The sequence below is a fragment of the Neodiprion lecontei genome, chromosome 4 (assembly GCF_021901455.1).
Source record: "Neodiprion lecontei isolate iyNeoLeco1 chromosome 4, iyNeoLeco1.1, whole genome shotgun sequence".
Classification (NCBI taxonomy): domain Eukaryota; kingdom Metazoa; phylum Arthropoda; class Insecta; order Hymenoptera; family Diprionidae; genus Neodiprion; species Neodiprion lecontei.
In genome coordinates, this window is record NC_060263.1 from 23,333,646 (window position 1) to 23,351,944 (window position 18,299).

Here is an 18,299-nt window from a genome sequence, read left to right on the forward strand (position 1 = left end):
TTCGGTGGGTACTCCGGTAGCGGTTAGTGGGGGCTTCGAGCGACTGTCGAGACGAGGCCGCGACTGCTCGTCGTGCCACAGTGCTAGTTCGACCTCGGTCTGTGATAGTATCGTTCCTTCGATTTGATATTGTAACAGAATTTCCTGCGGTGTGACCCGCCCGGTGTTACAGCGAGGAAGTCATCGAGCCAAGGGGTGCCAACCCCCTCTTTCAGTTTTGGATTTTTTTCCCCGTAAATCCTGGGACATTGCGTCCCAACAGAAGGTAAGGATCGCGGTGTGTCATTTACTGTGTGTGCGGTGTACCATTTTTCCCGACTATCGGCAAGGTGTCGCTTCTTCGAATGTGTGTGTGTGTGTGTGTGTTTGTTTCTTTTTTGTTTTTTTTTTGGTTGTGTGGGGTCTTCGGGGTTTTCTCAAGCAGCTACTTTTTTTTTTTGGTTCCAACGTTTGTGAACAAATTTTTACTACCTCACGTCGTGACCGCATGCCTTGTACCTTGTACTCGCGAGTGAATCTTATTGTTGACATGAAAATGTATTTTTGAATTGGTCAAGTTTTGTGATGTATATAGAGTACGTCGCGACGCTCGGTGTAAATTAAATTAGTGTAAACTCGACGAGATATACAGAGGCGCACGCGCTGGTGACAAAATTCTTCTTTTTCGTTTCATTTTAAACTCTTTCACTCATTTTAACTCTGGCTCAAAATAATCTACCTTTATCATCGTTGTCCGTTTCTTCCCCCCTGCCCCCCCCCCCCCCTCCCTCCCCGACCCTTTTTTTCGCGCGCTTATTTCGGAAACTCGATAATCGTTAGCTGAAATATTGACGTTATATTGCAGTTCGTTGATCGAATCACCGTTCATGGGAATTGGGGAAGAGGAAGTGAATCAAGGTTTACTGGGTTTTTTTCTATTCATACCACGTTAGTGTTCGAGTAATCAAGACTTCTTTCAAACTGTGTTTAAAGTTGGACGCGGTGGAGTTTCTCAGAATTTAACGCTGCAGCGATTGACGAAGGGATTTCATAATTTTTAAGACATTCATACCTAGATATAACTTGTTGTGCGATAACGCGATAAATGACTGTCATTCGGATGTATAATTCGACAATGCAATTGAAGATGAGACTCGAAATTCTCTTCGCACAGTCAAAACGAACGATTTTATCGAAAGCCCCGAATCGATCCGGATACGTACTTTCAACGAGACAAGTGTAATAAAAGAAATGTTTCAACGGTGTGAGAAGTAAGAGCTGGCTCTGCCCAATAAGCGATATCGCACATAAAACTTCCAACAGCCATCGATTTCACCGTGTAATTTAATTTCGTGATATCTTGACAATTATTAATCAGCTCTACGGAAAGAGGAAAATTTCACTCGTCCTCGAACATACAGCGGTATGTTCACCGCACCCTCAGGCATGAGAAATTGATATTCAACTGGTCGTTAATCATCATTTCCCTATAAAATTTGCGTTTCAAAAACGTGGAGAAATAGAAAAACCGAATTAACGAAGCGTTCGTTTCTGGGCACCGAGTTTCATCGGATGCCTGCGTTCGTTGTACCGGGATAAGATCAGCCCGCGTACGTGCCTCGTTCCTCGGTGAATGTGGCGTTGAATTAAAAACGGTGAACACACAAGGAACGATAATAAAATTCCACCGCGTTTAGGTACCTAGACCGACACACACTATCACTTTCGGCCCCGGACTTTAAACGGGCAGCCTTAATTATTCCATTCCAAGCCTCACCTGTTGCTTCTCGCTTGTTCGTAATTCCGGCTCTATCCCAGCCGTGAGCTCTTCGCCCGACCCTCCGACACCGGAAGCTGAGTCGTACTGCAGGCTCCGCACGAACTCTAAGAGATACCTAGACAAATAAATCCTCTTCCGATTTTCCACGAAGCCCGTTTTCGTTCACGATATCCACTCGAGAGCCAAAAAGCACAGTCCTTTGAAAATTTAATGCAACCGAAGCTGGTTATTGATCAAGGGAAGTTTGTTCACCGGGAAAAGGATCGGTTAGGTGGTATGAATTTTCGACCTGTCAATTTTCAGATCAATTCACGACGTTGCAACTTGAATGAAAGACAATTAGCTCGTTTTGTACTTTTCTTCCAGCATTATTCAACATAAGTATAATGAGTTTACTTTTCGGTACAAATGTGAAAATAAAAAAAAAACCTGGAAATACTCGCTGGAATCAAAATTCGAGGGCATTCGATTTAAACGTGTGACGTGAAACGGATACAGTGATACTTCTAACGCGGTGTATAATCACAATGCGGTTTTTATAAATAGAAATGTTATCGGACCGGGTTATGCAGCTGTTACCGAGATCGACTGTATCGTAATGGGGGAGAGCTGCAAGAACAGGGTCTAGGATCACAGAAGCGCAAGGTTCAGCGACGGTAAAGATTTAATAAAAAGATTCCGATACCGTGTAGGCCGAATGATTTCCTTGAAGAACACATCGGTGAAAGATTATAGGTTTTTGGATTGGTATTTATTTGTTAAAAAAAATATAGAACGCTGAAACTTTGTAGTTCAAAATTTTGTACTTGATTGGAAAATTTGGAAATTTTTAAGAAATATTAACTAAAAGAGGTCTAGTTTATAATGGCAAATCACGAACAACGTTCAAAAAAATACCGACTCGTAGAGGAGAGTGAGAAAGTTTACCGTCTTTCTGCGATTTTTGTTTAAGGTTTTGTATGATATAACAAAAAAAAAATTCAACTTATCGCAACGAGCCGGAACGTAAAATATAGATCGGAATATCGATCACTTGTGTGCCAATAAAATCGGTAAAAAATTCTAGAACAACGGAAATCGTCAAAATAACGGTACGAAATTTTTTGGTTACCGCCACAAAAGTGTTTATCATCTTTACCGGAAATTACACATTTTTCGATTGCGGTAAAAAATAAAAACCGTTAAGGACTGCTTGTAGCGATTAGTAACCACAACTGTAGTAAGAAATTTCTCTCCGTACGTACCGTCTCTGATCTATATATGGGTTAAGGTTCGAGACGAGGCATTAAAGCATCGATGAGAAGACATCTGCTTTCTGTTCGCGGTGTGTATAACTACCGGTTTACGATTTCTCTCGGGTTTGGCGTGATTAGATACCTGCGGCTAAGTATTGGTGCCCGGATTGTGGCTGACTTTGTAGCTCCGGGAGCTGCCGACACATTGCGCAATAAGCCGTTAATCGAAAAACGATAATACGCTGCTCCCAAGGTGTATAGTTATATTTAATCTTTGCGATGTCGGACTTCATTCTTGAAAAGAATGACTCGACCGACTCGTCGAACAGCATTTGCACTTACGAGACAAGTTTTGTTAGTACAAGCACTAATCGAACGATCCAATCAAATGAAAATAATTGCTTTACACAAATCGAGAAAATCTTTGTCCAATTAAGTGAATATTTTTTGGCCTCGAAGAGATTCGATTATTCGAACAGTGCTCGGGAGATATTCACTCTTTATTTGTGAAAAACGTCGAATCAAACAACCGATTCCTTGGTACGAGAACATTTCTTGGATTTCAATGCGCTTTATTTGAACTGTAAACAAGTTATTACGTAACTGAAAATGAATCAACGATTCGGGATTCGCAAAATGACTCGTCAATTCTGAGCCTCGAAGAACTGGATTTCCCGAGATTCGACTATCTCTTGAATTTTGAATTCTTAATTACAAAAACTTGTACCAATTCATCGGGATTCTTACTACGACAGTTGGTTTTGAATTTGCTGACGCATAAATTATACAAATTTTCAACATGTGAGAGCATTTTTGAGAATCGTAAGTCTGACGTCGTGTAATCCGAAAGCTGAATCGATTCTTTCTCATCGATCTGCCAATTTTGAGGGATGCCGGATGAGGATTCGCCTCCGGAAATAATATATCCATCATGCTATTTTTAACGTCATGTGTGTATAATTATGCTCTGTATATTTGATACATAAATTACTTTCAACTGTCTCTTGCGATATTCAATTCAACTGTTTCTACACACCTTTCACTGAGCCCATTCACCTTTCAACGTACCTTTTATCACGCACAACATTTGATTCCGGTTTTGTCCTGTTACATTGTTTCACGCGTTTTTATTTTTCTCTTTAAAATCACAAGCCCAACCGTTCAGCTTTGTTGGTATTCCAATTCTTTAACCGACCAAAGTTTCGGTGCACTAGATTTGCGTTCATCACGTGCAACACTAGCTAGCTTTTAACACCAAATTTTACCGACTGTACGGATTTCTGACTAATTATTCTGTTTCGCTTCGTTATTACATCCTGCAGTACTGCATAATCAGTGTTGATTCTCTTCGCTCCTAGCTCATTGTTAGTTAGTTTCTACATTTTAATCCTCGACAGCTGCGAGACAGAACTTCTTACTCAGCGTCAGATTATTCGGAATATTGGCCTCTCAGTCTTTCTGTTATCATTTTCCCCACAATGTCTTCATATAATCACATGCAATTATCGAACCGATCGAATCACGATCGAAAGGATAATAATATCGCTGCAACCAGAAATACTCAAAGGCTGATTTACATCAGGATCGTTTTCAGAGGATGAAAATTTCGTCAATCGAGACGTCAGTAATTAGCGCAAACGCTAATATAAATTGAATTACGAGCCGATTATGAAATCAGTGAAAGGGTAAATTGAAGCGGGCTCATAAGCCGTACAAAAATAAGCGAAGGTTCACAATTGCGATTAAATTGAGGAAAGGTCAAATGGCGATAAATTTTACCAACACGCAAGTTATTTTCCATTAGCGGACAAGCTACGAATCGGAGGAATCGAATCGCGGGTGGAAATTTAAGAGAGATCGCAGTTTTACGAATGTAAAACAAATGTCAAGTATGCCGGGGAGGGAACCACGACTCGTTGCTTTATCTAACTCGAGTATGAATTTACAACGCCGTATGACAAACATCAAATATCAGAGGCGATAAAGACGGTGTTACCCTCGCTCAACGTTGGCAAATCTTTACCATAGACGGCTGTATATTTTCTCGTACTGGAGGCCTTGACGTAATCGTTAATATCGCGTGTTATGTGTGTAAAGCACGGCCGCGGGCTGCCGGCTTCGTAAACTGGGCCGTTTTTTAATGACCGTTCAAACTTTGAAATCAACTTCGTATGAAGTAACATTGCGGACGGGGACGGATCGGGGACGTATTGCTGCTCTATAGTTTCACAGAGGATATTCCACTTTCGTGTAGTACGTCATTTATCTCCTTCAATGTTTATTCGAATTATCAATACCGTCGGGGTCATCGACGTCTTTGCGTTATGTTATATACACGCGGAATATTTCGATTATTCGTACCGAAGGGAGAAAATATTTATTACGTCTTGCGGGATGTGATTTCGGACGATTGCAGGAATAACTTGCAAAAAAAAAAAAAATTGTACAAATCTGTCGATGGTAGATGTAACAAAAAAAAAAAAACAAAATACAAACCTACATTTTTGTCATTCGCAACCATCTCTATCAGATCGTTAAGTTTTTTCAAGCATCCGAAGTGTACGACAACAATTAGTTGCGTGAATTGTTGAGTTTTTTATGATCATCGTTTTGATAGGAATAATATTTGAGCGGCCTTCGAAACATTCAATGCTACACTCTTAGGTTAAAAAAAATTAATTACAGACGCCTTAAGCGTAATACGATGAAACGGGTGGTAAGATTGTGGTTAATTTGGTCTAAAAATAAACGGTATCGCGAAGAAGAGATAAAAGTGAAATAGACGTGGGGAGATTTTAGATTTCAAACGCATTCTGTCCGCTAGATTTTCCTCTTTGCACAATGAAATTTCTGCGGATTATTGTATGTTTACGAGTTTGTCTCACACTGTGTGTCAGTTCAACGTCGACTGACACGGATTATAGGTGTACGTTTATAATGCAAATGCATGACGCGTACAAGGCTGGGAATTACACCTATCGGGAAACCTGCAGAGTCGGACAGCTGACAAGCAATAGGGTCGTGTAAGAAGGTGTCAAAGACACTCTTGTAATACTTGCTGATCGATAATTCACGGCACGAGAAGCTCAAGTTCGATCAAGTTCGTTGTTTTGCCTGAAAAGTGTGAAGACGAAATTGAATGATTCGCTTTTCAATTTCTCTTACAGGCGATGCATAAACTGAATATTCATTTAAAGCAAACGAATGACTCGTGAAATTATTTGTAAATGAAGCTTGAATAGATATTTTATATTTTGCGTCCACGCGACGCAATTTCGTTCGATTAAAATAATAATCGTACAGCTGAGAAACGAGATTGAATATCGCGATAGTTTAGCGTTGCCGAATATGTATAACTTATCTACTCTGCTTGAGTCAACGGATTCGCGGATTTCTTTTTACCGAATGACTTTCAAATTTTGTCGGTTGCTTGAAATTTCATCCATCGCGATGCTATTGTGACGAACAGAGGACACAGATATCTGAAATCGCAACGATCCTGTATATTTTACCATTCGAAAAATTGTTTCTTCGCGAAATAAGAGATCTTTTTTTCAGGGTCAAAATACATCCCAACCTCTGAGATAAAGATCGGTTCAGCTTTTGTTCAGCGGGAAATATTGTCGTGCATGCCGTATATCTTTCATCTCAAACGTCGCAACTTACAGTAGGAATCGATTATACATACATTTTGTAAAAGCCGCTGAAAACGATCTAGTACAATAGCGAATTAAATTTCGATAGATTCATGTATTGAGGAATTAGTCAAGGAGTGACGCAATTATGTACAATTGTACTTATACAATTGTACTTCAGTGTAATTAAAAACATTGATCGTCGGTATGACGGAATTTAAACGATCGAGTTTGATCGTTAAATTAAACACAATTTTTTCTGCTCCTTTTCCGTATTTTAACAATCTGATGAACTGTAATCACTCTTCGAGTTTTTTTGCTCGCCTGGTAAAAACCCGAAACATAAAATATCCGACCGTTGAAAATGCAAATAAAACTTATCTCGTTGATCCACGTCTCATTATCGGTACACAAAGTAATAATTGATGTATATAATAAATTGATACGTGTTCATCGGTGCATCAGTTCCGTAATAGCTTATCGGTGGCCTCATCTTTTATCTGTAACGATCAATTTATAATCTCCAACTGTTTTCATTTTTTACTTTTTCTACTTACTTTTCTTTTTCGATTATACAGGTCACTCGTATTACAGTCTTATTGACTTGAAAAAAGTGTAGCAAACCGAACGAACGGATTCAACGTTTCAGAAAATTCAATATCTACCAAACTTTCCTGTAATTTCAGTAATATTCAAAAAGTTGCAACGATACCCATCCGACAATAATTTTCCAGTAACTATACAAATGAAATTCCTCTCATTGTGTGTACGTAGAACATGTCGTGAGTTTTACTGCCCGGTATAAGGTAAGTTTTTCATTACATGCGACATCCGGACTGTTATATTATACGTTACTTAGGTTCGGTGCACGCAAAGACAAGCATATACGATCTTCCATTAGCATTGCTGATGCCTCCAGGCTCTGGGCAGACGCCCTCTGACCTGACGCATCATATTTTCTTTTTTATACCTATTATACGCATAATGTATATGTATAATGAGTTTCGCTGCAGTTTCGAGAAATTTATTGCAACTGAGTTGCTTCTTTTTTGGTGAAAAGATGGTGGAAACTAATACGCAAAAAAAAATAAATATGGGCTTAGTTCTGTCGCGTCGAAGTTTTTATAAATCAGTGAAATAAATGCAGGCTTATGAAGGATATCTTACAAACCGATTCTTTCTATTTCGTGGTTATCGATATAAATTACGAATTTTTGTTAATACTACGATTGGTTTCAATTGTTGCAAATTATCGGTCTTTCCCTAGTACTATGTATGTTTTTCTATAAAACGATCAAAAAGTTAAAGTTTTGCAGATCATTTTTTCCAGCAGAGCTGAGCGAACCTTACAAATCCTGGACTTGTGAGAAAAGCTTCGTTTGTCACAGCTGCTAGAAGATTCTAATCAACCGAGTATCGTTTCAATAAATCTTTAAATATCGTTGGAACGCCAAGAAAATATGGTAATTGAATGAAAACAGTTAAGGACTGTACAGTAATTGAAGCCAGAAATTTTTTTGTCAGTCAAGCTCTATGACCTCATCTGTAATTATGTAGGAGTCGATAATGGTAAAACGAAAAGAAATTCAACGTATGCAAAGTACATTGTAAGAAACGTTGCGACTGCCTGCAAGTTTCGTGTCTCGGTACTTTATTTTATCTGTATTGTAACCTTTGAGAATTAATTTATGCTCATTAATCTGAGACACGTTTTCATACAGCGGGCTGCTTCTTTAGAACTTATATTGCGCGTCACATCGCGGGTCGCGATAAAATCTTCGTGGTTAATGAATAAAAAACGCCCCTGAAAACAACGGTGACATTAATAATATATAAACGTCAACAGGTCGTCGCCTTGGCATTAATTAAATCAAAGCCTGATAATACCTACCGATCAAAGTTTACCTTTCGAATTATATGCTCGCGAGTAAATGCAAATTTCACGTACGCCATCAGCCGTTCAGACACTATACCTGTGATTACCGTTTATTACACAGCTCTGGGCGATGTGCATATCACATGTTTTGGTTTGAAAACAAAACGACTTTTGGGGGACATGATGTGATTTGTTCATGGCACGAATTTGATTTCAGGATAAATAAAATGAAAGTCAGATTTGGCGATTGTACAAGATTTAGTTTCTTTTTTATACGGATTTTTTTTGTTCTCGCAGTCATAGCGCGTATTTAAACATCTGAAGTAATTTCTCGCCCCAAATTCAAGCTGTTAATTTGAAAATTGGCACAATTTTATCAAAATCTGATATTGAAATATATCTTTCACGCTCACCAGACCTTTCAATCCCCTCACGCTTCGTTTCAGTTCTTCCAACACCTGCTTTTCCCGTTTACGAACATTGCACCGAGCCTCCAAGAGTCCTGTTATATAATTTATAAGCTCTGCCTGCTGTTGACCGAGAAAATGAATCACAGGCCGCCCACTGCTCGACACTTTCACTCTCCGATGTTGCGTTCCTTGAAGTTTACAATCGACTTCATGCGAATCCAAAGGTAAAGGATTCGCTGCAATGAGAAAACGATAATAATTATGCGAAATCCTTCTTTCGGAGAAACATAAGATCGGAATCTTTTGCTACGCAACTATTCGTTTTACTTCGAGTCGCTTTTTAACCGCACCTTCGGCATTACCGTTTCACTTTTTTCGCACTGTCCCATTTGCGAGATGACGAGGTTTACTTATTATTACTATTACTCAAAATTCGGCGAAAAGAGTAAACGACGTCCAGAGGCTCTGTTATTTCCCACATTCCAACAGTTCGTGAATGTTTTACGTGAAAATAGGATAGACGCCGGATTACAAAGTTTATTCTTCAAGTCAGCGTGAAATGTAAGACAAATATAACAGCCAATTTGTTCCCAGGTATGAATAAATTTCGCGTATATGTGGGTTTGACAAACATGAAGGCCTTCTGCAGTGCCTAATGGATCCGACCTTGGCCGCGGGTCCAAGGAACAATGATTTCTGCCATTTGCACGGAGATTTCAAGTTACGATAAGCGTGCAGGAAAGTAATCGCCAAAGTTTTTACACAGATATAAATTTTCGGTTGCGGTTACAACAGTGTCCCTAATTATTTTCCCTTTTTACCGCAGCTGAAAAATACAGTTCTTGTATATAAAGTAAAGACGAGCTTTTCAGCTATAATCCGGAAATCTAGTAGGATCCGTTACTGCATTCTTTTCTCGATTAATTTCATCTCGATCTTGCGACTCTTTTCGCCTTCATTATTTGTTTTCCCGTCTATTCTTGCCTTTTTGCCTCGTCCATGCAATTGTGTAATTAACCATGTCGTATTGGATCAGGTGTAAATTTTTGCCGACCGTTCACTCTCGACTATTCAACGCTGCTTCGTTCTCGCCTTTTTTGACTCCAAAAATGTTGGCCCCTCGTTTTTATTCCTATTCGCGTCATCGAAGCCTTCTATGTGCGGTTTTTAACAATTCATTTCTTATTCTCTTCTTTGTATCTTCTCTCTCTTACAACTGGCAATCCCCTTTTTCGTGTACGCTACGAGAACTTATTCGTTGTTTGATGTAACTGACATTTTTTTCATTTAATGGAATTTGATATCGATTCAAATTCTGCAGGGATCATCATGTGCAAAAAGAAAGCTCCGGTTTACTCGATGATGAACACTATTGAATCGCATATCGTCCTCGATATTGTTACAGTGAAAAATTTCGCTTGTGATTGTCTTTTGGATTTCATCGGTTTGATCATGCGTGCAGTGATTTATTGTTAGTTCTGAATTTAAGACTGAAAAGAAACAGTCAAGTAAAATATTCCAAAATTTCAATTGATAAGCCCAAATTATTAACATTTTCAGAGGGGTTGGACTATTGCACAGTATTTTCAGCGCCAAGAGCTCATCGTTTGACCAGTTTTAATGAATATTGAGTGTTTTCAAACCTGAATAAGTTCTTTAACATAAATTGCCTGTAAAAGTTTTTCTACGTATCACTAACGGTTCCTGTAATTCGACACTAATCATTCGTTCACAATCATTCATACCAAATTGCATCAGGTTTTCTTCTTTTTTTTTTTTTTTTTAATAAACGAGAATATGATGAAAAAATTGGGATTACCCGATTTTTAGATAATTAATTTCTGGCCACGATGAGATGTAACGGTTCATTAAAATTTCGCGCTTAAACGATCTTAAGTTGTCGATGGTTAAATATTCTTAGTTGAAATTTGTATAAAACTAAATATATCAGCGTCAAAAAAAAAAAAAAAAAAAATATAGTTTTGATAAAATTTCCCATTGTCGACTCTTTTTAGTAATTTTTAGCAATTAAGCAGTCCATCAATTTTGAAATAAGTTGATTAAGAAATTTGACAAGCTTCATTAAACCAAAGTACATGCATGTAAATTATTGCAACAAAATAATACCCACGCCGTGTAATTTCAACTCGGTTTTATTATCTGTCAAGCTTGTTGTTAATGACAGGCGGTCTCTTGCAGGAAATTCTTGTGCATACTCGTACAGTGTAAGATTTACCGCATTTAAACACTCAAATGTGATTGAGCATTAAAACCGGTTTGAAATTCCCTACTGAAAACTACCTGCAAACTAATGCTCAATCAATAATTTGTTAATTTTACTTCTTACCAGTAATCAATTCGTATACACTATTCTTCAATCTCAGTCTATGCTTTTTGTTCAGCAACGTGATGGAAATGATTTTGGGTAACTTCGAATAAGAAAAGTTGCGGCTTAAAGAATGTGACAAAAGGTTTTACTATTAAACCTTCAAAAATTATTAGATGAGAAGACTTGAAATATTTTATCAACAAACAGTCGGTTTCTATACGTACAATACAACATTCACATTTGCGCGTTACAACTATACCATAAGGTAAAAAGATTTTACAAATATTTTTCAGACAAATTACAGGGATTTGATCTGCGAGAAAAATGGTTCGAAAAGTCATTATAATTGAATCGATTCTGAACACTCGAGTTCTTCAGAATTTTTGAGTTCTTTCCTCATTTTGTAACTTTCAATTCAGTAGCCCTGCATTCATTCTCATCCGCGAAAAAATTCGATAGTTTAACAACGTCCGATGGAAGCTGCAGTTCCGCGTCGAGCAAAAAGCGAGATATCCGGAAGGCGATAGGCAGCTTCGGTGGTCCAGAGATGATCTTACACGCCGAGTCGTTCCGTCGTCTAAGACACATGGCGAATTGGACCACGCGGCCAACCGTGTACCGTTAAGCAAACCGGCAAAAAGTCATTCCGACCAAACCGAGCCGCACGCGTCTTTCCGCAGTCTCTCCGCAGTCTCCCCGCAGCCACTCCGCCTCCTCCTCTAACCGCATCCGAAGAGTTTAACGTTCTCTTTTACCGTCGACGTTGCGTGATATCCGTCCGGATGACGTGTTCGATAATAATTTCAACAATTTTTCGAACCATTTCCGAGCTCACTTACGTATGTAATCCAGACGAAGCAGAAGAAAGAGAAAATTTATGACACAGCGACGATTTTCACTTAAAAAATCATTAAATATATCTGGCATTGAATGAAAGCATTTTTTACTGTTTAAAATAAATTTTTGCGTTTACCGCGAATAAATGGTTCTCATTGGTTTTCCATCCCTTGGATTGATACGAGGAATTTTTCAGGTCATAAGTTTAACTTTGATAACTAAATAAGTCAACTTTGAGGTACGAAATTATCGATGATGAGGAGTTAAGAATTTCGGGGCACAAGTATCGTTAAGTAGCTTGAAAAAATTATCGAAGAAAGAAAGTTCGTATAGTTCGAACTTCCTCGATTCTTTATTTCTCGCATGATTAATTCCAAATTTTTTTCCCTCCGCACGGTTCGCCGGAATATTTCTGAACGGACGTAATAATAATTCCTCTAGGCATAGTAATTCCAACACTCGCTACATCACCGTATCACGGTTTGATATGTTGCAGATGCTCCGGTCGCTGTGCTGCTAAGGAAACGTCTGAGTAAATGCAATGTGAGTATTAAATTTATCCTGGGGGCAAATACTTGTACTCGAATCTGTGCAAGTGTGCGATTCAGGAATGATTATGCTAGTTTTGATAGTTACGTAGCGATTGCATGCCAGAGAATTTCGTGTTGCAGATGTTAACGAAACGATGGTGCGCACATGTACGTTTATACTAAGACAGATAAACGGCTTTTTCTTCAAACCCGTACACATATATAAGTTGCCGAGAATTTTGACCCCGAATATCGAATATTTGGAGTAAATGCTTGGCTTCTCATCGTCAGCCAAATTCTATCCAAGTAGGTCATCTGTGCACAAAATTTCCCGCGTATTTGAAAGTAATTTTTTGAAAAAATCCAAATATTACACGAAAACTACAATTGCAAAACTGATTGTAAGCGATTACGTGATCCTCAACTGTTAATTATCATTAAATGTAACATATTTAATCGGATTTCTCTGAGGTTCAAAATTAATTTTGAATCATTGATTGTTCAACAAAAAAAGTAAATTTCTTCAGATATTATGTAATACCATTCATGAATTCTTTTTTTTTTTTTTTCCTTTTTCAACGTAAGGTTTTCTAAATGATAATCTTTGCGATTTCCGGTTAAAACTTTTCTTTCAAGTCTTCTGAGACTTTCCAAAAATAATAACAAATATAATTGGATGCACATTCTCAATTAAGCCTCAGCGGCAAATTAACTCAATGACTTTTAAATGAATATTTAATCGGTGAATATTTTTCACAATACGACAAAAATTTGCGCTCAATGTTTCGATCAAATTTTACGAGTAAAAATAACTGATTTTTCATTTTGCGAAAACACTCGGTAATTTAGAAAATATAACGCCTAGAAAAAATTCCGTCATAGTCCGCGATTTTGATAATGAAAAAACGCTTCGAATAATTTTACACTTCGTCAAGGCAAGTTGATAAATTGTTTTTCTTTCGCAGTGTTGTGTACCGACTGTACTTTTTCGGATCTCGTCTTCATTAGAATCGTCCATAATTATTCCATCCGCAGATTATTTCGATTGAAAAAATACAGATTATAATTGAGAAAAATTAACCTTGCCTCTCTCATCATCTACGAATGTTTCTATGCGTTACGCAACATGCGCGTCCATGGAATGATTTCGAGCTTATCCCTGCAGGTTATAGGTATCATTATCTGCCAGTGACCCGACGCGACGTTGAGTTGTTCTTATTAGTCCTGCTTACACAGAGCTTAACTGTGTCGTCAGACCGCAACCGAACGGGCACTCTGGCTTTTCACGTGCCATAGAACCAGGATATTTGAAACCGCTTCGCATCTGCCTATATTCACGTCGGTACTTGAGTAAATTGATCAGAAGTGACGAATATTATTAGCGCCTTGTGGACTTCGCTAATTATTTCGTACATTTGACGCCGGTTAATACGTGAAATTTATAACCTGTCTGCATGCTGTCTAACAAGCTGAGAAAGCAAACGATTTGAAATTTTATCACACGCGTTATACTCCTTACTTTTACTAATTGACAAAATTTCAGGTCGTAGAAACTTTGATAATGAATGAGAAATTCCTTTCTTCGTAGAATTCTAGTTCGTTGAAGTTTTTTTTTTATCGAATGAAAAAGTAATTTGCTTTCTAGTAGAGTGTTTCCCGCGCATGTCACATCACTGCGCAATTTTTTTTTTCTTTCTTTCTTCCAAGATTCGTCGATCATCCATTTCAACTTTTCTCACAAATTTTATTTTTGTTCATGCTGTTAACTTTATTATCATGTTATTACGATAATCATCATTGTTTGTACCAGCAATAATAATACTGGTAATAATAATCGCGTTCAAAGCTAGGCAATTGAACTTAATCTGGCATGTAAGAATAATTCTTGCATGCGATCGAGCAGTTGGACCACATTACGATCTGGCAGTTGTCGACTGGGTCGGTTCAATAATTTTCGTCTTTAATTGCGTCCAAATTTAGACATCAAATACTAAATACGCTCGACTCTTTCGCCTACCGCACGAATGATAAAGTTAACAATGCAGATTTGGTGCCATTAGGGTGCGAGTAAATTTGGGTATATATGAAAATTTGCTACGAGCTGTCAACGAATTTCATCTCGGATGTTCCAATTTACGCAGCGAAATTTTTTTGGACCAGAGATCCTTTTTTCGTACGGTAATTTCTCGGCACGTTTATAATTTTGTTTTCTACATTCATGTTTATAATTTATCAGCGAGTACATCTCGTCTGTTTTTATCTCTTTCTCGGATTTTTTTGTCTTCTCTCTCAGGTCGATTTTAATGAATAAAAACGAGCACACTAAAATTAACGAAGTCATAAAAGGGGGACTAAAAATCTGCTGACGTAATGGCGAGGTGAATTCTTTACCGTAGAAACAAAAACGAAACGTGAAAATCAACGAAAAGCCACAATGCCGAAACACATTAACCGCGTTGATCATATATAATTTTAGAACAATTAGGTACTATCATTAAACGGAGTTTCAAGCATTCTCGAAAGTAATTGAATATCCAAAAATAAAGAAAATTAAATACTTTTACAATTAGCTTATTTAAATGGTATACAAATTTGTCGTGGTAAGAACGAACGAGTCACTTACACTGCGGAATATTCATGTTTAAAAATATTGTGAGAAAAATTCCATTCATCAGGTATGTAAAACCAGATCGATGAAAACAACTTTTTGCGCGATAAGATGAAACAAAACTTACACGCGTATTACTTGCAGCGCGCAGTGGGCTGAATCGCCGAAAAAGTCGGCATTAGGCGAAATTTCAAAGTTGGCGGTCAGAGTTGGTTTTCAAATATATTAGATGGAGGGGGGTCCTTAGCTAGTTTTCGGAAGGGCGGAGTGCTGACTCGGGTATTTGGACTGCAATAGTTGTTCAAAGTGCCCCGTTGCGACAGTAACCATTGTGACCTAACGCTGGTCAAAAGAAACGCTGTATCGAAGGTGTCGGTAAATTTTTATTGGAAGTGTTGCTTGTTATGTGCGACAAGGAGGGTGTTTCTGGAGGTATGTAGAATATATGTATGCATTAGCTACCTGTTTTTGCGATAATTGCATGTTCGAAACGTAGAGACGAAAAATCTCTTGCAACTTGCGTCGATGTTTGAACTTCTTGATCGAAAATTAGGGAAAAAGTTGTGATCCCAAGAGATCCTGCTTAGTTTGAAGTTTTAGTACACGCAGAATAGTGTTGAGTTTGGTAATTTTCCAACAAATGTTTCATATTCCTTGATATTCGAGATCACGGCCATTTTTCTCGTTACCGTGCACGGTCCGCACGGCCATAGTAAGCATTGTCATGCATCTGCGCGTTCCATATACCCGGTGTTTTCAAATTGAATAGTACTCAATAATATACGGGGTGTTCTTTTCATTACTCTAAAATGTAGTATCGCTGCAAAACATTGAGTGAAAAAACAGTTGCAAAAACCATTCATTATGTTCTTGGTAATTATTTACTTTCAGGGCTTTTCTCAATTTTGGAGGTTTTTTTTTTTTTTTCAAAACGTTCTTTTGGGTGCCAATAACGATAATCATGTGGGGGAGCCTGAAAAAATTGAAGCCTGAATTTTTCCCTGAAATTTTTTCCTCATTTTTGATCACAACAAATATTCTCGACAGGATCCGAAGAAGTGACTAACAAAGAAGAAAATTTTTGATATTTGAAAAGAAAACTTTCAGGCGGACTTAAGGGGTTATATACAGTTAAAATTTTCAAAAAATCGATTTTTTTTTTTAATTTAATTTCTTAACGTACATATATTTAAGAATACACACAGAAAATTTCATATCGTTCCGGTGAATATTTTCGAAGTTACACGCAAATTTGAAAAGACGTTTCAGAGTGCTTGAAAGTACAAGGCCGGAGCGGAAGCGCTTACCCGGAACGCTGTTCCTTTTATGCACCTGCCTATTGTAAATGTTCCCTTCTAATATATTTAGATGCGTAAAGCAACAGTGTGTTATTGTTTTTTTTATATCTGAAAGGTAAATTTTTATTTTTCTCTCCCCAAACTTTAAACGCGTTCTTCTCAAAATGTTGTTTACAAAGTCGGTGACAAACATTACTCGAAAACGGCTAAACCGATTATTCTCAAATTTTAACACGAGCTTCTTAAATATATTTTTTAGTAATTAATCGAAGATTTTTTCACACCGATAAATATTTTTTTTTTTTTTATCAACAATTTAAGCCCGAAATTTTGGTCAAAAATCGATTTTGTTTTTTGAGAAACCGCCATTTTGTCAAAAAAATTTATTTTGCTTATTCCTTCGATTAGTTACTAGATTTAACATTACTTTAACGAAATCTGTTTGGTTTTTTAATTTCTGAGGATCCAGTTCAAAGATATAGTGGTCACCGCAAAACGTCTTTTTTGAGAGGAGCTCCCGGAGATCAGCTGTAGCTCCTTTCCAAATAAATATTTTTACTAATACTAAGTCTTAAAATACAGTTAAAAGATACCATAATATGTGTACAAATTTTTAGATCAATAAATTTAAAAGTTTTCTCAGAAAAAATTCTGGAAAATTCGCTTTTTTCGGCCTTCTAACTGTATATAACCCTTTAAATACTCAAATTGTCATCTTGGAAGAACACTTCGCCCAAGACGAAAAACCTTCTCACCTGAAGCTACGGCTATGTTTCTCTGTTCTGAGCGTTCTATGGACGTGGTGGATGATGACGATAAATGCGAATAGTTTAGATGTATTTTAGCATATATTGACGATGACTTGTACCGTTTGAAATACAAAAAAATGTTTCATCAAGCCACGCATTGTACTCTTTTTTTTTTTGTTACTATTCATGACAAACAAACAAGTAAAACCTGGATATACTAAGTGCAACTTTGAGAAACCATTTTGACTCAGGAATTTACAATTTTTACATGAAATTCGTTTTCAAAAGCCTGGAAAACACAAGTACAAGACGTTTTACTCAAATCCAAGGAAATTTTGTGATATCGGTGGGCCGGATTGGATCCGCCATTTTGAATTTTACGAATTTGACCTCAGATTCGTGATCAGCGACCTCGAAAACGTATGGATGCAAAATTTCGTCACGATGACAACATTGGTGTACTTTTGCCGACTTTTTCGGCGATTCAGCCCACTGTGCAACGGTACAGATACGGGATTTGAATGAATTTTCTGAAAAGCCTGGTGTGGTTACATATTAAAACATGCTTTCGCGATTTTTGACATTTCATTTCTTGGGAACGGAATATAATAAGAGTTCAAACAAAGCAAAAAGTGGTAGCTGAGAAATTTTTCGTTCGTTTTGGTCGCTAAAAAATTCCAGTAAAATGAGTATCGTTATTCTGTAACATATTAAATATTTTTCGAATCATGCGAAAACCCTGCACAACTAATTATTTATCGGATTACACGCGCCAATGCGAAATTTTCTACTCATTGTAATGTTACATCTATTCATATTTAGTTGACTATATTTTTTCAATTAAATAATAATCAGTTCAATTTATTGTTGAACCAGCAGGAAATCATAGTAGTTATATCTAAAAGAAAGTAAAGTAAGAACTCCAAAATCGAAATACGTTGTAACACGTTCAAGATTTTCCGGCTAGAACTGAAAAACTAATTCTCATTTTTTATCCAGAAATAAATTTTTCTCTTACGGTAAGAAATGAACG

At 37.4% G+C, this 18,299-nt stretch overlaps 2 protein-coding genes across 5 annotated transcripts in view; one reads left to right on the forward strand and one right to left on the reverse strand.

The window, feature by feature from the left end:
* The window catches only part of LOC107221880 (protein windpipe), a 26,259-nt gene continuing 7,960 nt past the window's right edge, over window positions 1-18,299 (forward strand). Inside the window, exons 1-3 of one of the 3 annotated variants that reach the window (XR_006903689.1) lie at window positions 1-265; window positions 12,578-12,624; window positions 16,267-16,419. Coding sequence is in view for 1 of the 3 variants with exons in the window: in XM_015661041.2 (XP_015516527.2) it covers window positions 12,623-12,624 (2 nt within the window). In the remaining 2 variants the exon portion in view is untranslated. Of the gene's footprint in view, window positions 266-12,577; window positions 12,625-16,266; window positions 16,420-18,299 lie in introns of those variants that run through there. The other 2 variants (XM_015661041.2, XM_046736312.1) reach the window with 2 other exon arrangements.
* The window catches only part of LOC124293830, a 13,702-nt gene continuing 3,567 nt past the window's right edge, over window positions 8,165-18,299 (reverse strand). The window contains exons 2-3 of one of the 2 annotated variants that reach the window (XM_046736315.1): window positions 8,924-9,151; window positions 8,165-8,852 (exon numbers count right to left, since the gene is read on the reverse strand). In XM_046736315.1, the coding sequence (XP_046592271.1) occupies window positions 8,848-8,852; window positions 8,924-9,151 (233 nt within the window). In that variant the 3' untranslated portion in view covers window positions 8,165-8,847. Of the gene's footprint in view, window positions 8,853-8,918; window positions 9,152-18,299 lie in introns of both variants that reach the window. The other variant, XM_046736313.1, reaches the window with a different exon arrangement.